At 33.8% G+C, this 21,197-nt stretch overlaps 1 protein-coding gene across 3 annotated transcripts in view; it reads left to right on the top strand.

The window, feature by feature from the left end:
* The window catches only part of LOC143242598 (RNA polymerase II-associated factor 1 homolog), a 31,633-nt gene extending 10,801 nt beyond the window's left edge, over window positions 1-20,832 (top strand). Inside the window, exons 5-7 of one of the 3 annotated variants that reach the window (XM_076486067.1) lie at window positions 4,614-4,682; window positions 19,336-19,479; window positions 19,723-20,832. In XM_076486067.1, the coding sequence (XP_076342182.1) occupies window positions 4,614-4,682; window positions 19,336-19,396 (130 nt within the window). In that variant the 3' untranslated portion in view covers window positions 19,397-19,479; window positions 19,723-20,832. Of the gene's footprint in view, window positions 1-4,613; window positions 4,683-19,335; window positions 19,546-19,722 lie in introns of all 3 variants that reach the window. The other 2 variants (XM_076486069.1, XM_076486068.1) reach the window with 2 other exon arrangements.
* The last annotated feature ends 365 nt before the right edge of the window (window positions 20,833-21,197 follow it).

Genomic DNA, 21,197 nt, shown 5'->3' on the forward strand with positions numbered 1-21,197 from the left:
ATTACAAAAAAAAAAAACAAAAACAAACTTCTAGGGGAAATACTTTGGAATTTCAGAATTACTTTCTATAGGTTGTATAGCTTCTGCAACTAAAATGTTAGTTGTTCATTTTTGAAGTTATCAGTGCTGACTGAAGGATGGAGACCATATTTAGTAAAATATATTTTTACTCAACATTTTATAACTGGTGCTTTTTTTCAAGGATTTTTGAGCATCATATGTTAAAAACTGATTTTAAATAGGAGTAACTGGTTAATATCCTATAAAATGACTTCTGTCAATAAATAACAAAAAAAAGTGGGTGAAATTTATCTTTCTTGAATATCTTGTTTTTATATGTGATATATTTGAATTTGCAGCTTTGAAATTTCAAGAAGATTTCATTGTAATATCTTTTGCTTAAGTATTCTACATTCTTATAAAACATTTTGTAAAGTATTTATTATATAAAAATGTATATTTTATCTTTGCTTTAAATTGGAAAAGTAAAACTGAAATTACAAAAATTAAGTATGATGTACAGATAGCAATGCTAGAAAATACACAAACAAGGGAGGGTTGTAATATTAACTCATAGCTACTTGTGTAGGAAGTTTTGTATGTTTTTTTTTGTATTCAACCGTACCTTGTTTCTGTACTTTCTAGCACTGCCATCTCTACACTACACTATACTTATTTTTTAAAAATCTTTTGTTTGCTACTTTATAAATTGGAACTTTCAAAACAACAATTAAAGAATTTGAAAATTGAAGTAAATGGGAAATATTTTAATTGTTTTTCAAAATAATGTCTCACAATAAAACTTCTGAAATTTTTAAAAAACAAAAAAATACTACTAATAAGTCAAATTATATTGTTTGTTGCATGCAGAATCTTTATACGTTACTTAGAACTTTATACTGTTCTCATGCAATTTAAGTAAATATTTCATTGTAAAAAATGAAGGACAAGGATATCAGTTATATTTTTCAGTATAGAAAGGGTAAACATTTCAAGAAGGTCACCATTTGAATGAACAAATCAGAAATGCTTTGTGCTGTGCCTAAACAGTCCAGCTATTGATCAAACTAGACATTTAGAAGATGAGTAGCCTAATGACTAACTGTGGGAATTTTATCTGAGTTGTCCCAACATTTTGGCTTCATAAAGAAATGAACCATCATTCAAACCAAGTTCAGAACTCAAAAGCAAAACTTCAAGAAAGTTGACTGTTTTTATAAATGACTTGCACTTCCTAACTGGATTACATGTTTCACTATGGAAGCTGCAAGTGTCAGTGATATCATTTTCTATAAGCTTTTTAAGGGTCACCCTCCTTTAATGTATGGGGATATTCATATAGCTTTACTTGCACTAATTACCATTTCTGTGTCAACTAGATTTGCAGTAGTTATATCAAGCTTTTCACATGTAAGGAAGAAGCCTACATCAGTAGTTTCAGTGGTACGAATTCAACCAGAATAATTTTCAGAGATCACAGCTGTCTGTGGATCAGTCATGACTATGCCAAGCACCAAAGAGATCCACTATATGAGCTTTACATCTCAAGGGTGTACTCATGGACCATTTCATCAAGAGTCCATCAGATAAAACCATGGGATGCCATGCTTGAGGAAAAAGTATCCATTAGTAGCTTTGCTAATATTCCTTCAGTCAAATTAACCATTAGAAATGCCAGTATCTCAAAATGCTTGAACTCAAACAGACTTTCCTTCCACCAATACCATCTGAATTTTAACTCTGGTCTTTTCAGAGCCTCTATGATTAGTTTTTCATAGCAGCATGAAGTGTTTCTTCTCCACATCTCTAGGTGACTTTTTGAACAAGAGGGATGAAGTCCATGCTTTGACAGTAAACTAAATGCACATTTTGAGAGGAATTATTTGTAAAATTGTGTAAGGTAAGAGAGGGAGAACATGCAATTCTATAAAATCCCACAACATAAATTAATGATGTCCATGTTGGAGTTTGGGTATTGAGTTGGGGAGTATAGGAGTCAATTCGAATTCCAAGATATGGTGATCAGTTTGTTTCATAAAGGACTGAATGGCATTTATTATATGATGATAAAATTACACTGGTAGAAAGTGAAAATTTTGGTTGGTGTAGGATCCTCCAGAACTCTAGTTGTTTCTTCTTTGTATCAGGTACTTCAAGTAAAACCACTACTCTAAGAGATGAATATGGTTGTCTCTAATCTAAAATTAGGCACTGGTATCTAAGGTTTAGACTTGTTGTGGAAATTAAAATCGGCATGACCTGTGAAATAAGCTTTGGCCTTTAATGAAACAATCCAGTGCCAACATGTTAGCATAAATATCTTCAGAAAGGAGCACTATTACTTCTCAATCTATAAGTAGTATTTCAGATTCTTTAAAAAGCCAGTTTAGTGTGTAGTTGGTGTTTGATGTGGTAGTGGAACCAATATGTGAAACACATTGTTTTGTCCATAAATAAAGCTGCATTTGTTCACAACACCAAATGCTTGCTTTGTATCAGTACTAATCTGTAATTACAGGGAAATGGCTATTCATTTTGCTGCTAAAATAATTATCAGCTCATTGAATGCAATGGAAATGACTAGAATAAACTGTTGCTAGTGTTGCTTCAGATGCATTGTGACCAAGGACAGATCCATGGGTACCTAAACATCTGACATCACTATTTGAGAATTGTACAGATAATTTGGGCTCGTTGTAGTAACAAGAACATAGTAAATATTGAATAAATTTTCCAACATGTATGTCGGATCTTATAGCCAACTGAATCCAATATCAGTAACATGCGCTACATAGTCAATAGATGTATCTAAGTAAGTGTAAACAGTATGTGTGTATCTAGTACTGAAAGGAAGTGTATGTGGTTAAATCTTTAGTGTGTGTCTGGTCAAAAATAGGGTATTCATGTACATACTGGAAGATGTCCACTTGTCTAATGCATTACACCTTGCTTCCAGGAACTTGCTAGTGAAACAAGAGCAGATGTAAAACTGCTCCCAGATTAAAAACGTTTTTTATAAACTTTTTGTTGTACCATTTGGGTTGCATAATGTACTTGCCATTTTTGAGAGTTTGACAGAGAGGATTAGAGTTGGATAAATGTCTCATTTATATGGATAACATTTTAGTGTTTTTTTTGTAGACTACAGTATACAATCAATGGTTTTTCAATAGGTAAAGAAAGCATGCTTGAAGTACATATCAGAATAGTATGTGCTTATATGTACTCTTTGAATTTCTCAGTCACATTTTGAGGGGGGGCATTGGAATGTTTATGGATCATAACAGTAAAGAACAGCTCCATCTTGTGAGAGAATATTGTGCAATTTCTCCAGCTGAAGTAAATTTTAGGTTGACTATCCAAACTGTTCAGTCAATCTAATGGGATTTCATTGTTAACAAATATTCTAGTTAATCATAGCAGCATTGTCAGGATGGAGTATAACATGTTATCCTGTTTATACAAAGAATTAACTACTGTCATCTTGTATTTGTCAAACCATAGTATCACTGATTGTATGGTATAAAGTTTACCATTCAAATGAACCATATATCATTTAAATGGCTTATGAATTTCAATAATGTGTTAGAGATATCCACATTTAGAATTACAATGCTGTATGAGGACAACCTTGTACGTTTTCACTAGGTAAAGCAGATGGATTGTCTACCGAAATAGTGAAAATCCAGATTCTGAAATACATTGCAGCAGCAGTGACAACAACCATATACTTTATGATGATTTCCTTGTGGTTGTACTTCACATTAAAAGAGCTCTGGCAGGAGCTTTCCAAAGATTGTGATCTAACTTGAGTGTTACTTGTCATGCAACAATAAGAAGGGTAACTATTAAACATTGAAGAACGTAGTCTTGGTTCCCATACCATTATATGACCAATGCAGGTAGTGCATACTATAGAGTAGTGGTTTTGAAACTGTGATATAACTACTGGTCCCCAGAATTCTGAGGTAGGAGATACTCTGATGCAAAAACTGAAAGCCATTAGTTGTGCCAATGTATGGAACTAATTTTTCAAGCTACACCTGCAGTAAGGTATTACAAGAGAGTTTAAACTCCTTGTTAGAGTTGTATGGTCAACTTTATAGAAAATAGATGTAGATAGTTCTTTACTGGAGATGAATAAAAGAGATTGGTATGTACAGTTTTTATCAGTTACTATATTAAGGAGTCAGTTTTGTTACTTCAACACAGTCTCTTGCTAATTAGTGTAAAACATAATTTTGAGCAACCAGATGGTTCAGTGACTCAGTTTTAACAACCAGTACACAAATATGTACTTTTTTTTGCATATTTAAAATTATAAAATTTACCAAGAAGAAAAGTAAATCTAGTTTATCATGTAATATTTTTTACTTGCCACTAAAATAAACCATTTTTGATTGATTTCTGGGGATGGGTAAATAGAAAAATAAGACTTGGACATCATATAATGCTGATTTGTAGTGTATGTCTTGAAAACAGCACACTGAATCAAGCCATTTACTTATACAATAGAAAATTGTTTTACAGTTCAGAGTAAATAGAATTTTATGCAGCATATACGATCTATACAAACAGTGGCAATATATATATATATATATATATTTTGTTAGATTGAGAAACATTGCAGTAAACCTGGAGTCTATCCACTGGAAGTATTGCCTCTATTTCCTGACTTTGAGGTTAGTATCAATAATAGCTTTATTCAAGAGTGTGTTATCCCTATTATTATTAATAATTGTATTACCTAAACCAATAGGAAGTATTTATAAAATAATAATGATCTTAGCCACAAGAATGGAAACTTACCCTTATTTAACCCTTCATACCCAATGCCTAAAATTAGTGTGCAAAATCTCAACATCAACATTTCAAAAATTGTGATTTAGAGCCTCAAATTACCTCCAAAATAAAACTGTAAATGATATTCTGATATTTTAATTATTTGTTTGTTTTTAAGTTTTATTAACATTTGTTTCAGATGAAGTACTTAAAAAAGAATAGAAACTGTTAGCCCTAATTTTTTTCCCATTATAATTTTATTGTTGGTGGTAATGTATTCAATTTCACACCTATGCAAGTGTACTTTGTTAGTAAAAGACTTTAAGCCAAAAATCTAGTAATTTTATATTTGTTTAAGGCTATCTTAGTTCATATAATTTGAAAGCAGAGAATTTGATCATGTCAAAACTCTAAAAGGCAACTATTCCCATGTTTTCTTTTGCAATTTTCAAATTTCTAAATACATTTTGAGACATCTCAAAGTTAAGCAGGGTTTTGTCTTATAAGTTATTGAAAATTTATTATTTGTATGCCATGAAAAAGTAGTAACTTAACAGTTTCCTTCATTGTTTATTTATTTATTTTATTAACTCTCACTACAGACTCAATATAATATACATGAGTTAGTCTACATATTTGCACATGTTAAGTGTTTGCACTATAACTTTTGATACAGCACGTGTCTTCACAAAATTTGGTAAACTTTAGGTAAAGATTATAAGTTTTTGTACACAGAAAATCAGATTTCTAATTAAATATTTTTACTAAATATTTGTTTGTGAAAATTGTTTTGTTACTAGTCCAAGTACAAAGGGGTTTTGTGTTATAGTTAAGAAAACTATTCTTCGTTGTAAAATCTTGGATATTATTTGCTTAATCTCTAGAACCTCCTAAATACATTTCAAATGTTTGTTTTAGTAAGATTTGACATTTCATGTTTTTTCTATACCATTTGTGGGGTCTATGAACTGACCAACATCATAACCATCATAAAAAAAATAGGAAATATAAATTATTTTTGTTTTCATGCTGGAATGATTACATAGTATAACACAAAAATACAAATGTTTAGTTTAAGTTGATTAAGTCTCATAATGCTATATATTTAATATTTTGTATTATGTTGATCCTTCCAGTCATGCCCAGCTAACATTACATAAATTGCATTGATGAGGTGCAAGTGTACTCATGATATGTATTCAATAATATAAAATTGACCTTTAGTGTTCTCTGTCTTGGCTGTGTTTTAGTGGAGTAGTATTTTGTAATATACAGTCACATTTCAATTATTGTACATTATATATGTATATAAATTATTACTATTTAGGAATAAATTATTAAACTTATGTTTATTGAAATATAAAACAATAAGTCAAGAAATAAAGCATACAATTGTCTGTTGTCGCTAAGACTTGAAATTGGTTGCTGCTGGACATAGGTCACTAAGCTTTTTAAAATTTTGAATGTGGAAGATGTTAAACAAAGTTGTTTTTTTTTTAGGTTTTATATATATATATGTGACGTCCTTTGACCCATGACTCATCATAAAAGTAACTGTCATGGGCGTTTTTTTCCCATTAAAATAACTGTTGTATATTTCAAGGCCATTGTAAATACGGGTATCATAAAATTTGGCTTTGAACAAAGATAAATATTATGAGGTCTACTTTAAACATGTACATAAAGTTGTAAAAAGAGGACATAGATAACTTTCACATTTTAAAATAGTGAAGTGAATACTGTATTTAAAGTGGTTTTAATGTTTTAGACAGTTTTATTCATTGCAGCAATTCTTTCAACAATGCCTCCCAGTGACTCAATCTTATATCTGCAAATGTGAAATTCTAAAAACTGGGTTTCAGTACTCATTGTGGGCACAGCACAGATATTCCATAATGTAGCTCTGTGGTTAACTACAAACATCTAAATATTTCAACAAAATAGCCTAGAGCATGATGTCACTAGGCATGCTATAGTATATGTACAAAAATTGGCTTTCAGGTCAACAGTTGCAGGTCATGCATAGCCAGGGGTGTAGATCCTGGGGGGATGGAGGGTATACATTCCCCCTTCATTTTAGGTAGGGGGTATAGTGCATACAATCATCCCCCCCTTCAGTTTGGTCTGTTGAATTGTTTTATTGCATCACAGACCTACAAATTGTGTGTTTGTTCTTGTGATTCTCGTGTTCTTACCAATCGAATTACATAATTAGGCCTAGATGTAGGCATTTTCAGTAGCCGAAATGTACATCTTCAATATAGGCATGCTTCTAAGCTTTTCGATCTAAGCGATAGTTCATAAGTATCAGACAGTAGACCTAAGTATACATGCAAGTATCGTGGCAACAAGATTACTCTGTAACTGCATGTTTACAGCTTTCAGGTTCACGTAATCACAGATTACCAATTTGCAAATTTAACAGTCCACATAAGTGGTTGCAAAAATCATCCTCCATCGGGTATAAAAAAATCTACACCCGATATAACTACAATTATATAGTTATTTTTATTGTATTACAAATCATCATTTGACTATAAAAATCAAAATTATAATTTAAAATATCTCAAAGTGAGCAAGGTGTGTTTGAAGTTTCTGTATTTTAGTTACTGTGACTTTTATTACTTATTGACTCTCACAATCCAAGGCCAAAGGTGGCATTATACTACCCACTAGATTATAAAGGGTTACACTGGGATGTTAATTTTATCTGAGCTTGGGATCATTTTGGTAATATGACATATTGTTAATCTTAGGGCTTGCGTTTTACATTCTGTTGCAACAGAAATGTCTTGCATTTTGGGGTTGCTGATGTACTGAAATGTTGGTTTTCAAACCCATTATTCAGTCAGATGACAATAGGCAAATCTTGCCTAAGAATTGTTGTGCATATTGGTTAATTTTTATTTTTACAGTCTTTTCTTTTTATCACTCTTTATTCAAAGTTTAATGCCACAAATCCTGTTTTAAATCTTTACTTATGAACAAATTAGTAACTTTTTTTGCTTCCATGTAATTTCAACAGTCACAATTTCAAATGTAAATCATTAGAAAGCATTCTCACATTAAAGTACAATCACAAAGATGCCAACTATTTCAAATGACTGAGCATAATGATTGTAGACAGAGTCCTTTATCATTTGTGGCTACTAGGCCTGACCAATGTCTCTAAGCTGTTTATTATTATAACTATTAGTATTTATTACTGCTATAGATTGCTCATTTATAACTGTGTTTTGTGTATTTAATAAATAAATTTAAAAAAAATATTTTGAAATTATGTTTTTTATTTAGTTCAGAGTAACAAATGTACTGGTAAAACAACACTGAACATCCACAAACAGTAAGCAGAAAAAGCCTTTGTGTAAGGACTAGTTTATATCATGTTTATGATGCTTATTGTAATAGTTTTGCAGCTGTTGCAGCCTTTGCTTTCATGAGAATGTCTCTGGATGGTTGGGAGTTACAACAACATTGTCCATTTGACTGCATACACATCTTGTGCATTATAATACTGCTCAAAACTGAGGTGCTCAAGTTTGGTCTGAACTTGCTTTTGTTTTTAGTCACTAAACTAAACATCCTTTTACTGTCAGCATTAAAATGGAAGATTGTAAGAATTCCAAGCATAACCCTACACAGAAAGTCATACTTCTGGTTACCATTTCCATCCTTAACTGTAGACAGCTGAACCCAAAACTTGTCAACATTCAACTGAAGGACAGTTTCTGAGAAAATATCAGTTTAATAGTTCAAATATTGCCCTTCCAACTTGTCAATAGTGTTGTGCTCATGTGTATTTGCAAGGACAGAATACCTGTCTGTGAAGAAGTGTAGAGAAGAGAAATCTTTGCTTACTTTCAGTTTTGGATCAGCAACCTCTGCATGAATCAGAAGTTCATCATTTAGAGGGAAATGTTTCATCATGTAATTTGTAGCTGCAATATAGTATTTATTGACACTGGTGTAGAAGCTTATCAGGTCCAGGTCCTTTTCATATTTAACAATGTATTCCTTGGCAGCATTTCCAATAGAAACTGCCTCATCAGATTTGTATAAGGATTCATTGTTGTAATCAAGTTCAGTGATGTTGCCTTCACTGGCTTGATGTATCTGACAAGTATATTTTTAACTTGTGTAATCAGAGTTCTATGCATAATGTGTATGCAAGTTTCTTCTCTTTGCAATATCAAATTGGCTTTCTCAAATAAAGGAATTGCCAACTGAAGTAAAAGACAAAATAACAAGTTCATTTTGTTGTCCAAAAAACTGTCAACTTATCTAACTTGCTCTGCACATAACTTTTCTTGGTTACTTCCTTGCTAGCTTTTGTTTTCTTCTCTTTTTTCATTGATTGTCTCTTCTTTAGTTCAAGGTCAGACTGCCTAAACATATATTGAGTGATATCAAATGTTTCTTTGTCTGTTATTGGAGACTGTTGTCTTGTGTCCCTGTGTGGCTGAGAAGATATCTTGACTGTGTCCCTGTGTGGCCGAGAGGGTGTCTCTGTGTGGCCGAGAGGATATCCTGACTGTTAGTCTTGCTACCTGACTGAGCTGCATGCCTAGCTCCTTTTGAATCTAGTTTTTCCTTTTCACAGTGAAAAATACTTCTTCAATGGCTTCCACATGTCCAATATTCTGTTGAGGCACATCCTAAGTGATAGCCATCTTGTGTTAACAAGTTGTAGAGTTTTTCTTGTTTCTTTGTCATACAATCCTTGAAACTCTTTGAAATGTTGTTTTCTGCTAGCACTTTTGTCCAGAAAATAGTAGATATATATCAGTATATCAGAAACTAGGCAGGGCAGTTTTCTGGAAGCTCGTTTGGGTTGAGAAAATATGTAAAATATTTTTGCATATTTTGCGTTTTTGCATATGAAGGTACCTGTCTAGTTCGCATAGTAATTGGTTTTTCATCCAATTCTTATTAAAGTACATTATTGTAATATGTAGGAGTCTATCTGGTATGGTTGGTAGGTTCAAGTATTTGTAAATGAATTGAGATGATATTGTTCTTGGAACTCTGTATGCAGTTATAAGGAGTGTGTTTTGGATTGTTTGTAGTTTAAATTATTTTATTGCTTACAGTTATCCATGCTGGAGCTGCATAATCTATTACAGGTCTAATACATGTTTTATAGATTTTTAGTGTGTTATCTGTAGATGCTCCACTGTTTTTATCAGTTAAACTCCTAGCATAGTTAGTTCTTCGCCAGACTTTATTTTTAATTTTGCTCACATCATTGATCCATGTTAGTTTTGAATCACAGGTCAGACCTAAAACTTTTGCCGATGGGGCAATCTGGAGTAGAGTGCCATTCATATATAGTTCTGGCTGTTGTTTTTTGTGTTTTATTAATTTCGTAAAGACTACGAGTTGTGTTTTTGCTGTGTTTATTTTTATTTTATATTTTTGACAGTATTCACTTATTCTGTTTAGTTGCGGTTGTATGTTCGTGGCTGCTATCGTGGTGTTGCGGCACTTTTCCAGACTGCCACATCATCTGCGAACTGTGAAGAGAATCCATGATTCGGATCCCTCATTGGCATATTGTTTACATACATGATGAAGAGTATAGGGCTAACCACCCCTCCCTGAGGGACACCAGTTTGTGGAGTAAAGTATTCAGAAAAAGTTCCTTCAACATTTACTCTACATTTTCTATTTTCCAAAAAGTTAGATAACCAGCGAATAATTCCTCGTGGTAGTTCCATTTCATTCATTCGGAACCTTAGACCATCGTGCCAAACAGTGTCGAATGCTTTCTTGATATCAAGTAAGCAAGCGACTGTACATTCTTTTTTATTGAAGCTATCTATTATGGTTTCGGTTAATCTGATTAGGTGGTGTGTCGTTTGTCTAAATTTCCTGAATCCATTTTGTTCTTTTGGTAATTTTGATGTTATCTCCAAGAATTTGGACAGTCTATTACTGATTATTCTTTCAAGAATTTTGCCTACACAGCTGGTCAGGCTGATTGGTGGGTAGCTATTAGGTTTATTCGCTGGCTTTCCTTCCTTATAGAACATTAATATATTTGCAAGCTTCCAAGAAACTGGGATGCATCCTGAGGATAGAGATAAGTTAAAAAGTGAATTTAGGTGGTCAAACAATTTCGGAGTGCCCTTTTTAGGAGGATAGCTTGTATTTCGTCTTCACATGGTGCTTTGTTTTTTGTGTTTTTTATTGCTTCTAGTAATTCTTGAAGGGATATTTCATTTGTTAGTAATGTGCTTGCATAATCTGTATCGGAACTTGTATTTGTATCAGTTATGTTTACTGGAAAAATTGGTTCAAATTGATGTTTATTGTTTAATATGTGATTAGTGACTTTATTGTAGAAATATGTATTCATATCTGGATTAGTGTGAGTTTTAAATGTATTTTGGAGTTGATCTTTGAAAGCTTCGGCCATTTCTTTATTTGTGTGTGCTACAGTATTATTATGTTCTGTCTGTGTTTTCATTTGTGAGTCTTTTAAGATGTGACCAGAATTTTTTCGGGTCAGTTTTATCATTTAGTTTAGTGCAGTAATTGTCCCATTTATTTTGTTTTTGTTGTTTTATTTGTGTTCTGATGTGATTTCTAATGTTGTTTATTTGCGTTTTAGCTAGTTAAAGTAAACTTAGTGATAGCAGATTTGAATCTATGTTCCGAAAAACTTCAAAGCCATCCTGTGAACGAGATGGCATTATACATAAAACAGAATATTAAATATTTATTTTCTGATGGATATCAATAATGTAATATCAAATGTCAAAGACAGAAAGATGTGTTGTTTCTTGTGGCGAAATATTATTGTGAAATGTATGTGTATAAAGAAGGGGACACACAAAGAAATCAAGTCAGCCTTCAAAAACATAGTTATAAAGTGTCGTCTGAAGAAAATACAGAAATATTCAAATTATCTTTGTTAACCTGAAAATGACATAAGACGTTTAAAGCCTTGTTGTCTACATTATTTTAATAAAAGTTTTAATACCAACACTGGCCGTATTTAAATACATTGTTATTTGAAGTAGGTTTCTCGTGATCACGAAGTACATTCTGTTGAAGACTCCAAAAAAAACACTTTAACTTTATATGACAGTCTGATAGCAGCAGTAGTAGCTTGGCCAAATTGTTGCTCTATGAAGTTTGGCGCGATTAGAGGAGCTGGATATATAACAACCAAATTACCATTCTGTTTGTTTGTTTGTTTTGTTTTGTTTTTGGAATTTCGCACAAAGCTACTCGAGAGCTATCTGTGCTAGCCGTCCCTAATTTAGTAGTGTAAGACTAGAGGGAAGGCAGCTAGTCATCACCACCCACCGCCAACTCTTGGGCTACTCTTTTACCAACGAATAGTGGGATTGACCGTCACATTATAATGCCCCCACGGCTGAGAGGGCGAGCATGTTTGGCGCGACTCGGGCCACTCTTCAAGCACCTCAAGCCTCCAGGAAATGAGTTTTCCACCAGAACCACCCAAGGTACGATATTAATCGTTTATTAATCAATGTACATACCGCTGACCCATTCTCTTGAGGACATACAATAAAACTAAAAATATATATATAACTTATCGTGTGTGAAAATAGACAACAAACTTATAACTTCCATCGTATCTAATAAATATCTATGTCATCACCTGATGAAATACTGTAAAAGAGTTACTGTAATCAGTGTAGAGAACTGGTGAATACGGACACTGGAGTACATGTTACTTTCAGAATGCTTTGTGCGTTGTTAACACTAATAGCTACCAGGAGATGATTTCAAAATTAACCACTTGTTAAGAATATTAAAGGTCTTGAATGGGTAAGGAAGATAACATTATTACATATTTATGATAATAACAAATATACAGTGTTTCGACAGTAATTTGTTGCCACTGGGTGCTTCGACCATGTTCTAGAAGCGTTGTTCATTTGTTACCAGTTAGACGTGTAATGAAGTTTTCTTCTAATTTATTCAAAGACTCAAGCAGTTTTCAAACTTTATTAGTCTTAACGCGCGGTTCTTTATCTTTAAATTTATTAACATGTTTTGTTTGTTTGTAGTCAACTTTAAGTGTTTAAAAGTTTTACTTTTAGTGTTATAAGCTAAGTACTAAACTACGGTGGGCAGAGGGATAAAACATAGTTCTTAAAACGTCTGGTAGGTTAGAAATAAATTGAGTCATAATTCAAAAGTTCTATTATAATATATTGTTATCAACATTAACTTCCTTTGTCTTGCTGTCTGTAGTCTTAAATTAATACTTATATCAGCATGTTAAACTGATATAAATATTAAGTTGAGACTGCAGATGGCAAAATAAAGGAAGTTAACGAGGTCATCCTGTTTTCTGGAACTTTATCTTACTGCTAAAGTACCTCCTAAACATTTCGTTACAAGCTCATCTTCCTGTTTACTGGAACTTTATCTCACTGCTAAAGTACCTCCTAAACATTTCGTTACAAGCTCATCTTCCTGTTTTCTGAACTTTATCTCACTGCTAAAGTACCTCCTAAACATTTCGTTACAAGCTCATCTTCCTGTTTTCTGAACTTTATCTCACTGCTAAAGTACCTCCTAAACATTTCGTTACAAGCTCATCTTCCTGTTTTCTGAACTTTATCTCACTGCTAAAGTACCTCCTAAACATTTCGTTACAAGCTCATCTTCCTGTTTTCTGAACTTTATCTCACTGCTAAAGTACCTCCTAAACATTTCGTTACAAACTCATCTTCCTGTTTTCTGAACTTTATCTCACTGCTAAAGTACCTCCTAAACATTTCGTTACAAGCTCATCTTCCTGTTTTCTGGAACTTTATCTCACTGCTAAAGTACCTCCTAAACATTTCTGTTACAAGCTCATCTTCCTGTTTACTGGAACTTTATCTCACTGCTAAAGTACCTCCTAAACATTTCGTTACAAGCTCATCTTCCTGTTTTCTGAACTTTATCTCACTGCTAAAGTACCTCCTAAACATTTCGTTACAAGCTCATCTTCCTGTTTACTGAACTTTATCTCACTGCTAAAGTACCTCCTAAACATTTCTGTTACAAGCTCATCTTCCTGTTTACTGAACTTTATCTCACTGCTAAAGTACCTCCTAAACATTTCGTTACAAGCTCATCTTCCTATTTTCTGAACTTTGTCTCACTGCTAAAGTACCTCCTAAACATTTCGTTACAAGCTCATCTTCCTGTTTTCTGAACTTTATCTCACTGCTAAAGTACCTCCTAAACATTTCGTTACAAACTCATCTTCCTGTTTTCTGAACTTTATCTCACTGCTAAAGTACCTCCTAAACATTTCTGTTACAAGCTCATCTTCCTATTTTCTGAACTTTGTCTCACTGCTAAAGTACCTCCTAAACATTTCTGTTACAAGCTCATCTTCCTGTTTTCTGAACTTTATCTCACTGCTAAAGTACCTCCTAAACATTTCTGTTACAAGCTCATCTTCCTATTTTCTGAACTTTGTCTCACTGCTAAAGTACCTCCTAAACATTTCTGTTACAAGCTCATCTTCCTGTTTTCTGAACTTTGTCTCACTGCTAAAGTACCTCCTAAACATTTCGTTACAAGCTCATCTTCCTGTTTTCTGGAACTTTATCTCACTGCTAAAGTACCTCCTAGACATTTCTGTTACAAACTCATCTTCCTGTTTTCTGAACTTTATCTCACTGCTAAAGTACCTCCTAAACATTTCTGTTACAAGCTCATCTTCCTATTTTCTGAACTTTATCTCACTGCTAAAGTACCTCCTAAACATTTCTGTTACAAGCTCATCTTCCTGTTTTCTGAACTTTATCTCACTGCTAAAGTACCTCCTAAACATTTCGTTACAAGCTCATCTTCCTGTTTACTGAACTTTATCTCACTGCTAAAGTACCTCCTAAACATTTCGTTACAAGCTCATCTTCCTGTTTTCTGAACTTTGCCTCACTGCTAAAGTACCTCCTAAACATTTCGTTACAAGCTCATCTTCCTGTTTTCTGAACTTTATCTTACTGCTAAAGTTCCTCCTAAACATTTCTTGTTACAAGCTCATCTTCCTATTTTCTGGAACTTTATCTCACTGCTAAAGTACCTCCTAAACATTTCGTTACAAGCTCATCTTCCTGTTTTCTGAACTTTATCTCACTGCTAAAGTACCTCCTAAACATTTCTGTTACAAGCTCATCTTCCTATTTTCTGAACTTTATCTTACTGCTAAAGTTCCTCCTAAACATTTCTGTTACAAGCTCATCTTCCTGTTTTCTGGAACTTTATCTCACTGCTAAAGTACCTCCTAAACATTTCTGTTACAAGCTCATCTTCCTGTTTTCTGAACTTTATCTCACTGCTAAAGTACCTCCTAAACATTTCTGTTACAAGCTCATCTTCCTGTTTTCTGAACTTTATCTCACTGCTAAAGTACCTCCTAAACATTTCGTTACAAGCTCATCTTCCTGTTTTCTGAACTTTATCTCACTGCTAAAGTACCTCCTAAACATTTCTGTTACAAGCTCATCTTCCTGTTTTCTGAACTTTATCTCACTGCTAAAGTACCTCCTAAACATTTCGTTACAAGCTCATCTTCCTGTTTTCTGAACTTTATCTCACTGCTAAAGTACCTCCTAAACATTTCGTTACAAGCTCATCTTCCTGTTTTCTGAACTTTATCTCACTGCTAAAGTACCTCCTAAACATTTCGTTACAAGCTCATCTTCCTGTTTTCTGAACTTTATCTCACTGCTAAAGTACCTCCTAAACATTTCGTTACAAGCTCATCTTCCTGTTTTCTGAACTTTATCTCACTGCTAAAGTACCTCCTAAACATTTCGTTACAAGCTCATCTTCCTGTTTTCTGGAACTTTATCTCACTGCTAAAGTACCTCCTAAACATTTCGTTACAAGCTCATCTTCCTGTTTTCTGGAACTTTATCTCACTGCTAAAGTACCTCCTAAACATTTCGTTACAAGCTCATCTTCCTGTTTTCTGGAACTTTATCTCACTGCTAAAGTACCTCCTAAACATTTCGTTACAAGCTCATCTTCCTGTTTTTTTTTTAACTTTATCACACTGATACATATACCTTCTAGAACTGTAGCTGTAAAATCATAGTTCGTTTTAAAAATAATTTATTACAATCTTCTCGATAAAAACTTTCTCAAAGTCTAACCATAAGGTTTTCATAACGACACAAAATTTGAGGCATCTCTCTTTCACTGGTCTTCTGATACCGAACTTTGAAGACAGGCTACAAAATATACAATTAACACATATATAACACATGACCATAGTCTTGGGTCTGATGTATCTACATAAAGTTTATGTAATTGGGAGTGTATTTCTTGAAGATAAATTCCTTACAATTATCAAAATATATAAGTAGTTCCTGTTGCTGCATTTTGGAATAGAACGTGTATTTGTTATGAAGAACACTTGTAACATAAGAAAATTATTTTATCTTCTTTCGTATGTAAATTGATACGACTAGACAATTTTCCAATATTAAACTTAACACGTTCATTTTCACCAGTGTGGTTGCCAAAGTAGAGAACCTGGAAGCTGGATCGTTGTTTAGAATTTGTAATCTGGGAGGATCAGGTGCTTTTCAGATCTCTTCTTCTCTGTAATGACAGTAAACAAACTAAAAAAGCAAAGATAGTTTCACTCTACATCTAGCTTGTTTGTTTTGAATTGTGTGCATAGCTACACAAGGGTTATCTGCGCTAGCCGTCCCTAACTTAGCAGTGTAAGACTAGAAGCAAGGCAGCTAGCTATCATCACCCATCGCCAACTCTTGGGCTACTCTTTTACCAACGAATAGTGGGATTATCCATAATGTTACACTTCCCAACGGCTGAAAGAATGAGTATATCTGGTGTGACGGGGATTTGAAATCTGCGACCTTCACATTGCGCGTCAACCACCTGGCCATGCCGGAACACTCTACGTCTAAAACGACGTGAATGAATACACGAACGTGTGTATTTAAGCAGAAGGATATGTTTTTAATCATATTAGAAACTATGAAAGAATTACTGAGTTAGTATTAACTAAAAAAACGTCCACTTCGAAGAGCGCAGACTGTGATTTAGATGCTAGTTAACTTCAGAAGCTTTCAGCAAATACGGTTAGTAACTGAAACCAAAACTTTGTTATTTATTATATCTTTTAAAGTTATCAGTCGTGTTCTTATTTTCAATTAGGAAAGGTTAATCTGGGAAGAAATGTGTCTGAATAAGTGACGCTGTTGTAGCATATAGTGTGTGTTAACACGTACAAGATACACCAAGAACGTCCTGTTGTTAGTGTGCATGGTAAAGTAGGCTTATCCGCAGCTGTAATGTGTAATATACTACGTCATCACTGGGCGAGGAATATACGTGATCAAAAGGATGTAACAATACACCTACACGGTCGCTGATGCAGACATCGTTCAAGTTTTCAAAGTCACAAAAACAACTATAAAGTATTTGTATACCTAGTTAATTATTCTCCTGTTGATCGTTTTGACGTCTTGGTTACAATATAAATTTAAAACGAATGGAGAGCAGATAAGTATTTATTCTTGAGGTGATTATGAAGAATGTGACGCATGCGCATTTTCATGAAAATGACATCACTGATGAAAAGTTCGGTTAACGAATAAAGATCAATAACCATGACCCATTATAACAAATTATATGCAAACTGTTTCTATTACGTTTACATGTGTATGTGCTGTGCTTTACATGCAAAAATCGCAGTCATGTCGTCAGCAACGAGTAATAATTGGTTTTAGTTTTAACGGACTTCTCCTACCTTTTTTCTCTCAAAACGTTGTCCCACTCTAGAAGTAAGCTTTAAAACTAAAACTGCCTCTAATACTCTTGAAACAAGAACAAGGAACTTATCTTAGACTGGATAACCTGGGAATGGGTCTCAGAATCAAATGACCGATAGAGAGTAGAATATACAACTCAGAATCAAAAGACCAACGGAGCCGGAAATGGGTCTTGTCTTAAAACCAAAAAGGGTAGGGTGTTGGTCGCAAAATCAAGTGATTCATTGCAGGTTCGTAGGAAAAGAATTTTTAGGAAAAATAAACAGTTCCTAAATCCACTTGTCAAGAATAAACAGTTCATAAATCCGTCATTCGGGAATGCTTCAGTATAAACCATTTTAACCAACATAACAATATCGTCAGAGGAATATCTACAGTAGAAATTTAGGCTTAGAGATAAATATATAAGATGACAATGATTTAGAGTTTTTTACGTAGTTTTAACAGGGTGTTAACTTGTTGAAAAACGTTTGTTCCAGTAATTGAGAAATGGAGCAATGTAATCATTGACAGAGTTGGAAACATTTCCATAGCGATTTTGATCATTTTATTATTGTTGATATGACTTTTGTGCTGACAAATACGTATAGTTAGTTGCTCATTCTGATAATTTTTATAAGTTTACCATGAGTATTTATAATCTAGAAATTTTCTGTAACTTGTTTCTCTTAAATATCCAACACTACTTGAATTCATTTTTGCCTTTACAAATGGATTTTGTAGTATTGAAATTAAATAATTGTTTGCTTTGTTTTTGAATTTCGCGAAAAGCTAGACGAGGACTATCTGCGCTAGCCGTCCTTAATTTAGCAGTGTAAGACTAGAGGGAAGGCAGATAGTCATCACCACCCACCGCCAACTCTTGGTCAACAAATAGTGAGATTAAGCGCACATTATAACGCCCCCACGGCTGAAAGGGCGAGCATGTTTGGTGTGACGGGGATTCGAACCCGCGATCCTCGGATTGCCAGTAGAGTGTCTTATCCACTGGACATACCCGGCCTGAAGTTGAATAAATGTCCTTCAAATAACACAATATTAGTTGCTTTTATTGTTTTCTTCATGGAAAGGGAACTAGGACAGCATACACAAAATTAATTTCTTTGAGAAATCAAAACACTAAGAAGTAATTTTATTACTGCTGAGACTGTTAAAAAAAACCTTTAGGGAGGTTGTGATTTTGTATTGTAGCTACAATAACGTTTTGCAACAATATTGTAATAGTGTTGTAGTGATCGCGTTGTTTCCATTACTGTTATGAACCGTTATAGCCCCCTAATAACAGTGTGTGTATATATATATATATATTTGTATTTAAAGATACAAATGTAAGTTATTTAAATACAACGTTATGTACTGTAATCTACGACGTTAAATTGTTTTATGTAGTAAAGTTTTATTCTAGATTTAAGCAATGTGCTATCTTGTGTATAGATGTGAGTTTCTAAACTGACACCATGCAACATTTGCAACATTTTCGAAAACTATGTTTTATTTTTTAATTCCCGTGTTGCATTTTGATGTACAAAATAATTTAAATACTAGTAACAAATGACTTCATGTCAAGAAATTTCTTATTTTTCTTTAATTGGACACTCAACGTTTCGCTTTTCCGCTTCTCCAGAAGAGTTCCTCTAAAACACAAACCGTTACAGTTTGTTTAAGCGGTAAAGCGAAACACTGAGTGTCCAATTAAAGAAAAATAACAAATTTGGTGTTATTGTTTATTATATAGTATTATTATGCTTGTTTGTCTTTTTAGAGCAAAGTCGCATTGGACTGTCTTCTGTGTCGACCGCGGGGAATCGAATCTCGAGTTTTAGTGGTGTGAGTCTGTAAACTTACAGCCGTCCCAACGAGGGACCAATAACTATGACAGCGACGGAATGTGTTTACGCGTCCTCAAGTGCGTATTCTCGCGGAATATTCGGAACATATAATATTTAAGAAAATGTTTTTACCCCATTTCACAGTACGTATAACAATGTAATCTTATAACTAACACATTAACGTGTAATTTTTTATAAGAGATTAAGGTCAAAGGTTAAGATAAGAGCAGAAGCTGTTATTACCATATTGACTTCCTCTTGTACAGTAATGTTTTGGAGTTTATGAAACGTTACTAAACAATAAACTACATTTCATACAGGTCATTGGAAAGAGCAACTGAAAGAGACCTGAACTTGTCAACGATGTGTCAGTCGAGTGAAATACGAAGCATCTGTTTCTCACGCCTGTGTCGTGCCAATGACAGCCACGTGAGCTAAATCGTAGTTTGACATTGAGCATGCGCAAATACTTTCAGAATATTGTGAAGCGCTATAAATCTAATAGTAAAACCTTTAACTGCTCACAAATTAATGCCTTCTTCACATTATAATGTTTCTGATAATAAATTCTATTATTTTACTCGAACAATTTAAAAACAAGATGAATTCTTAACGAAACAAATAAAATAAAACAAGACAGAAGTAGTTTATTGTATGTTAATCGACGCTATTTATATACCATTTATTTTGCATATCAATACATAGATTTAGTTGAAAACCACCAATGAAGATTTAGCCAACATATACACTAATAAAACAAACAGAAACTGTGCGATGTATCATCTAGATCTCTAACTTCTTCAGATTGTCTCAATGGTTTTGTAAGTGCTTTTCCCCTTTGTAATAGAAGTTTATAAGCTGCAGTAGTTTAATAAACAGCTACACTTCACTGAACACGCATTATCCATAAAACTTTTACTGTTGTTCGTTCAAAGACCAATTTGGTTGGAATGTATCCAGTCTGGGCGTCAGAGCCTGGGGCAAATTCCTTTAGGTGCTACAAGACAACCTTGTACAAGCTGTCAATGTTACGGAGTTATTATAAATTCCTATCTTCGACCCATGATTTCATAGTCCCGTTTATCTTCTGTAATGAACTTTGACATTTTCATAGGATAGGTCAAAGAAAGAACTTTATATGAAAGATTTATAATGAGACAGCACGAGCTTCGAACCAAATGGTTAAGTACGGATCTCATGCATGCCATAAGATCATTACATATCACTAGCTGGGAACAGATATTTTATAAGCTTTTTCTCAAAGTGCGTCATTGTGTATTGTGAAACTAAAGCCATGAATTTCACTGAATATTACATAAAACAAATGTATATTCTGTGTTTTAGTGGGAATAATTTTATCATTAGTGGTATGTTACATCTTTCTTTCTACATAAAATAAATGATGATTTAAACAAAAGAATTTTACGTCTTTTGAAAAGGCATCAGTAGAACTTGACTAAAGTAAAAAATAAAATCGCAAAAGGTTCAGTGAACACATTTGTTTTTTTTTTTGAATTTCGCACAAAGCTACTCGAGGGCTATCTGTGCTAGCCATCCCTAAATTAGCAGTGTAAGACTAGAGGGAAGGCAGCTAGTCATCACCACCCACCGCCAACTCTTGGGCTACTCTTTACCAACGAATAGTGGGATTGACCGTCACATTATACACCCCCACGGCTGGGAGGGCGAGCACGACGCGGGCGCGAACCCGCGACCCTCGGATTACGAGTCGCACACCTTACGCGCTCAGCCATGCCAGGCCGCAGTGAACACATTCTATCTGTGATTTTACTTA

Source organism: Tachypleus tridentatus, unplaced genomic scaffold (assembly GCF_004210375.1).
Source record: "Tachypleus tridentatus isolate NWPU-2018 unplaced genomic scaffold, ASM421037v1 Hic_cluster_2, whole genome shotgun sequence".
Lineage (NCBI taxonomy): Eukaryota > Metazoa > Arthropoda > Merostomata > Xiphosura > Limulidae > Tachypleus > Tachypleus tridentatus.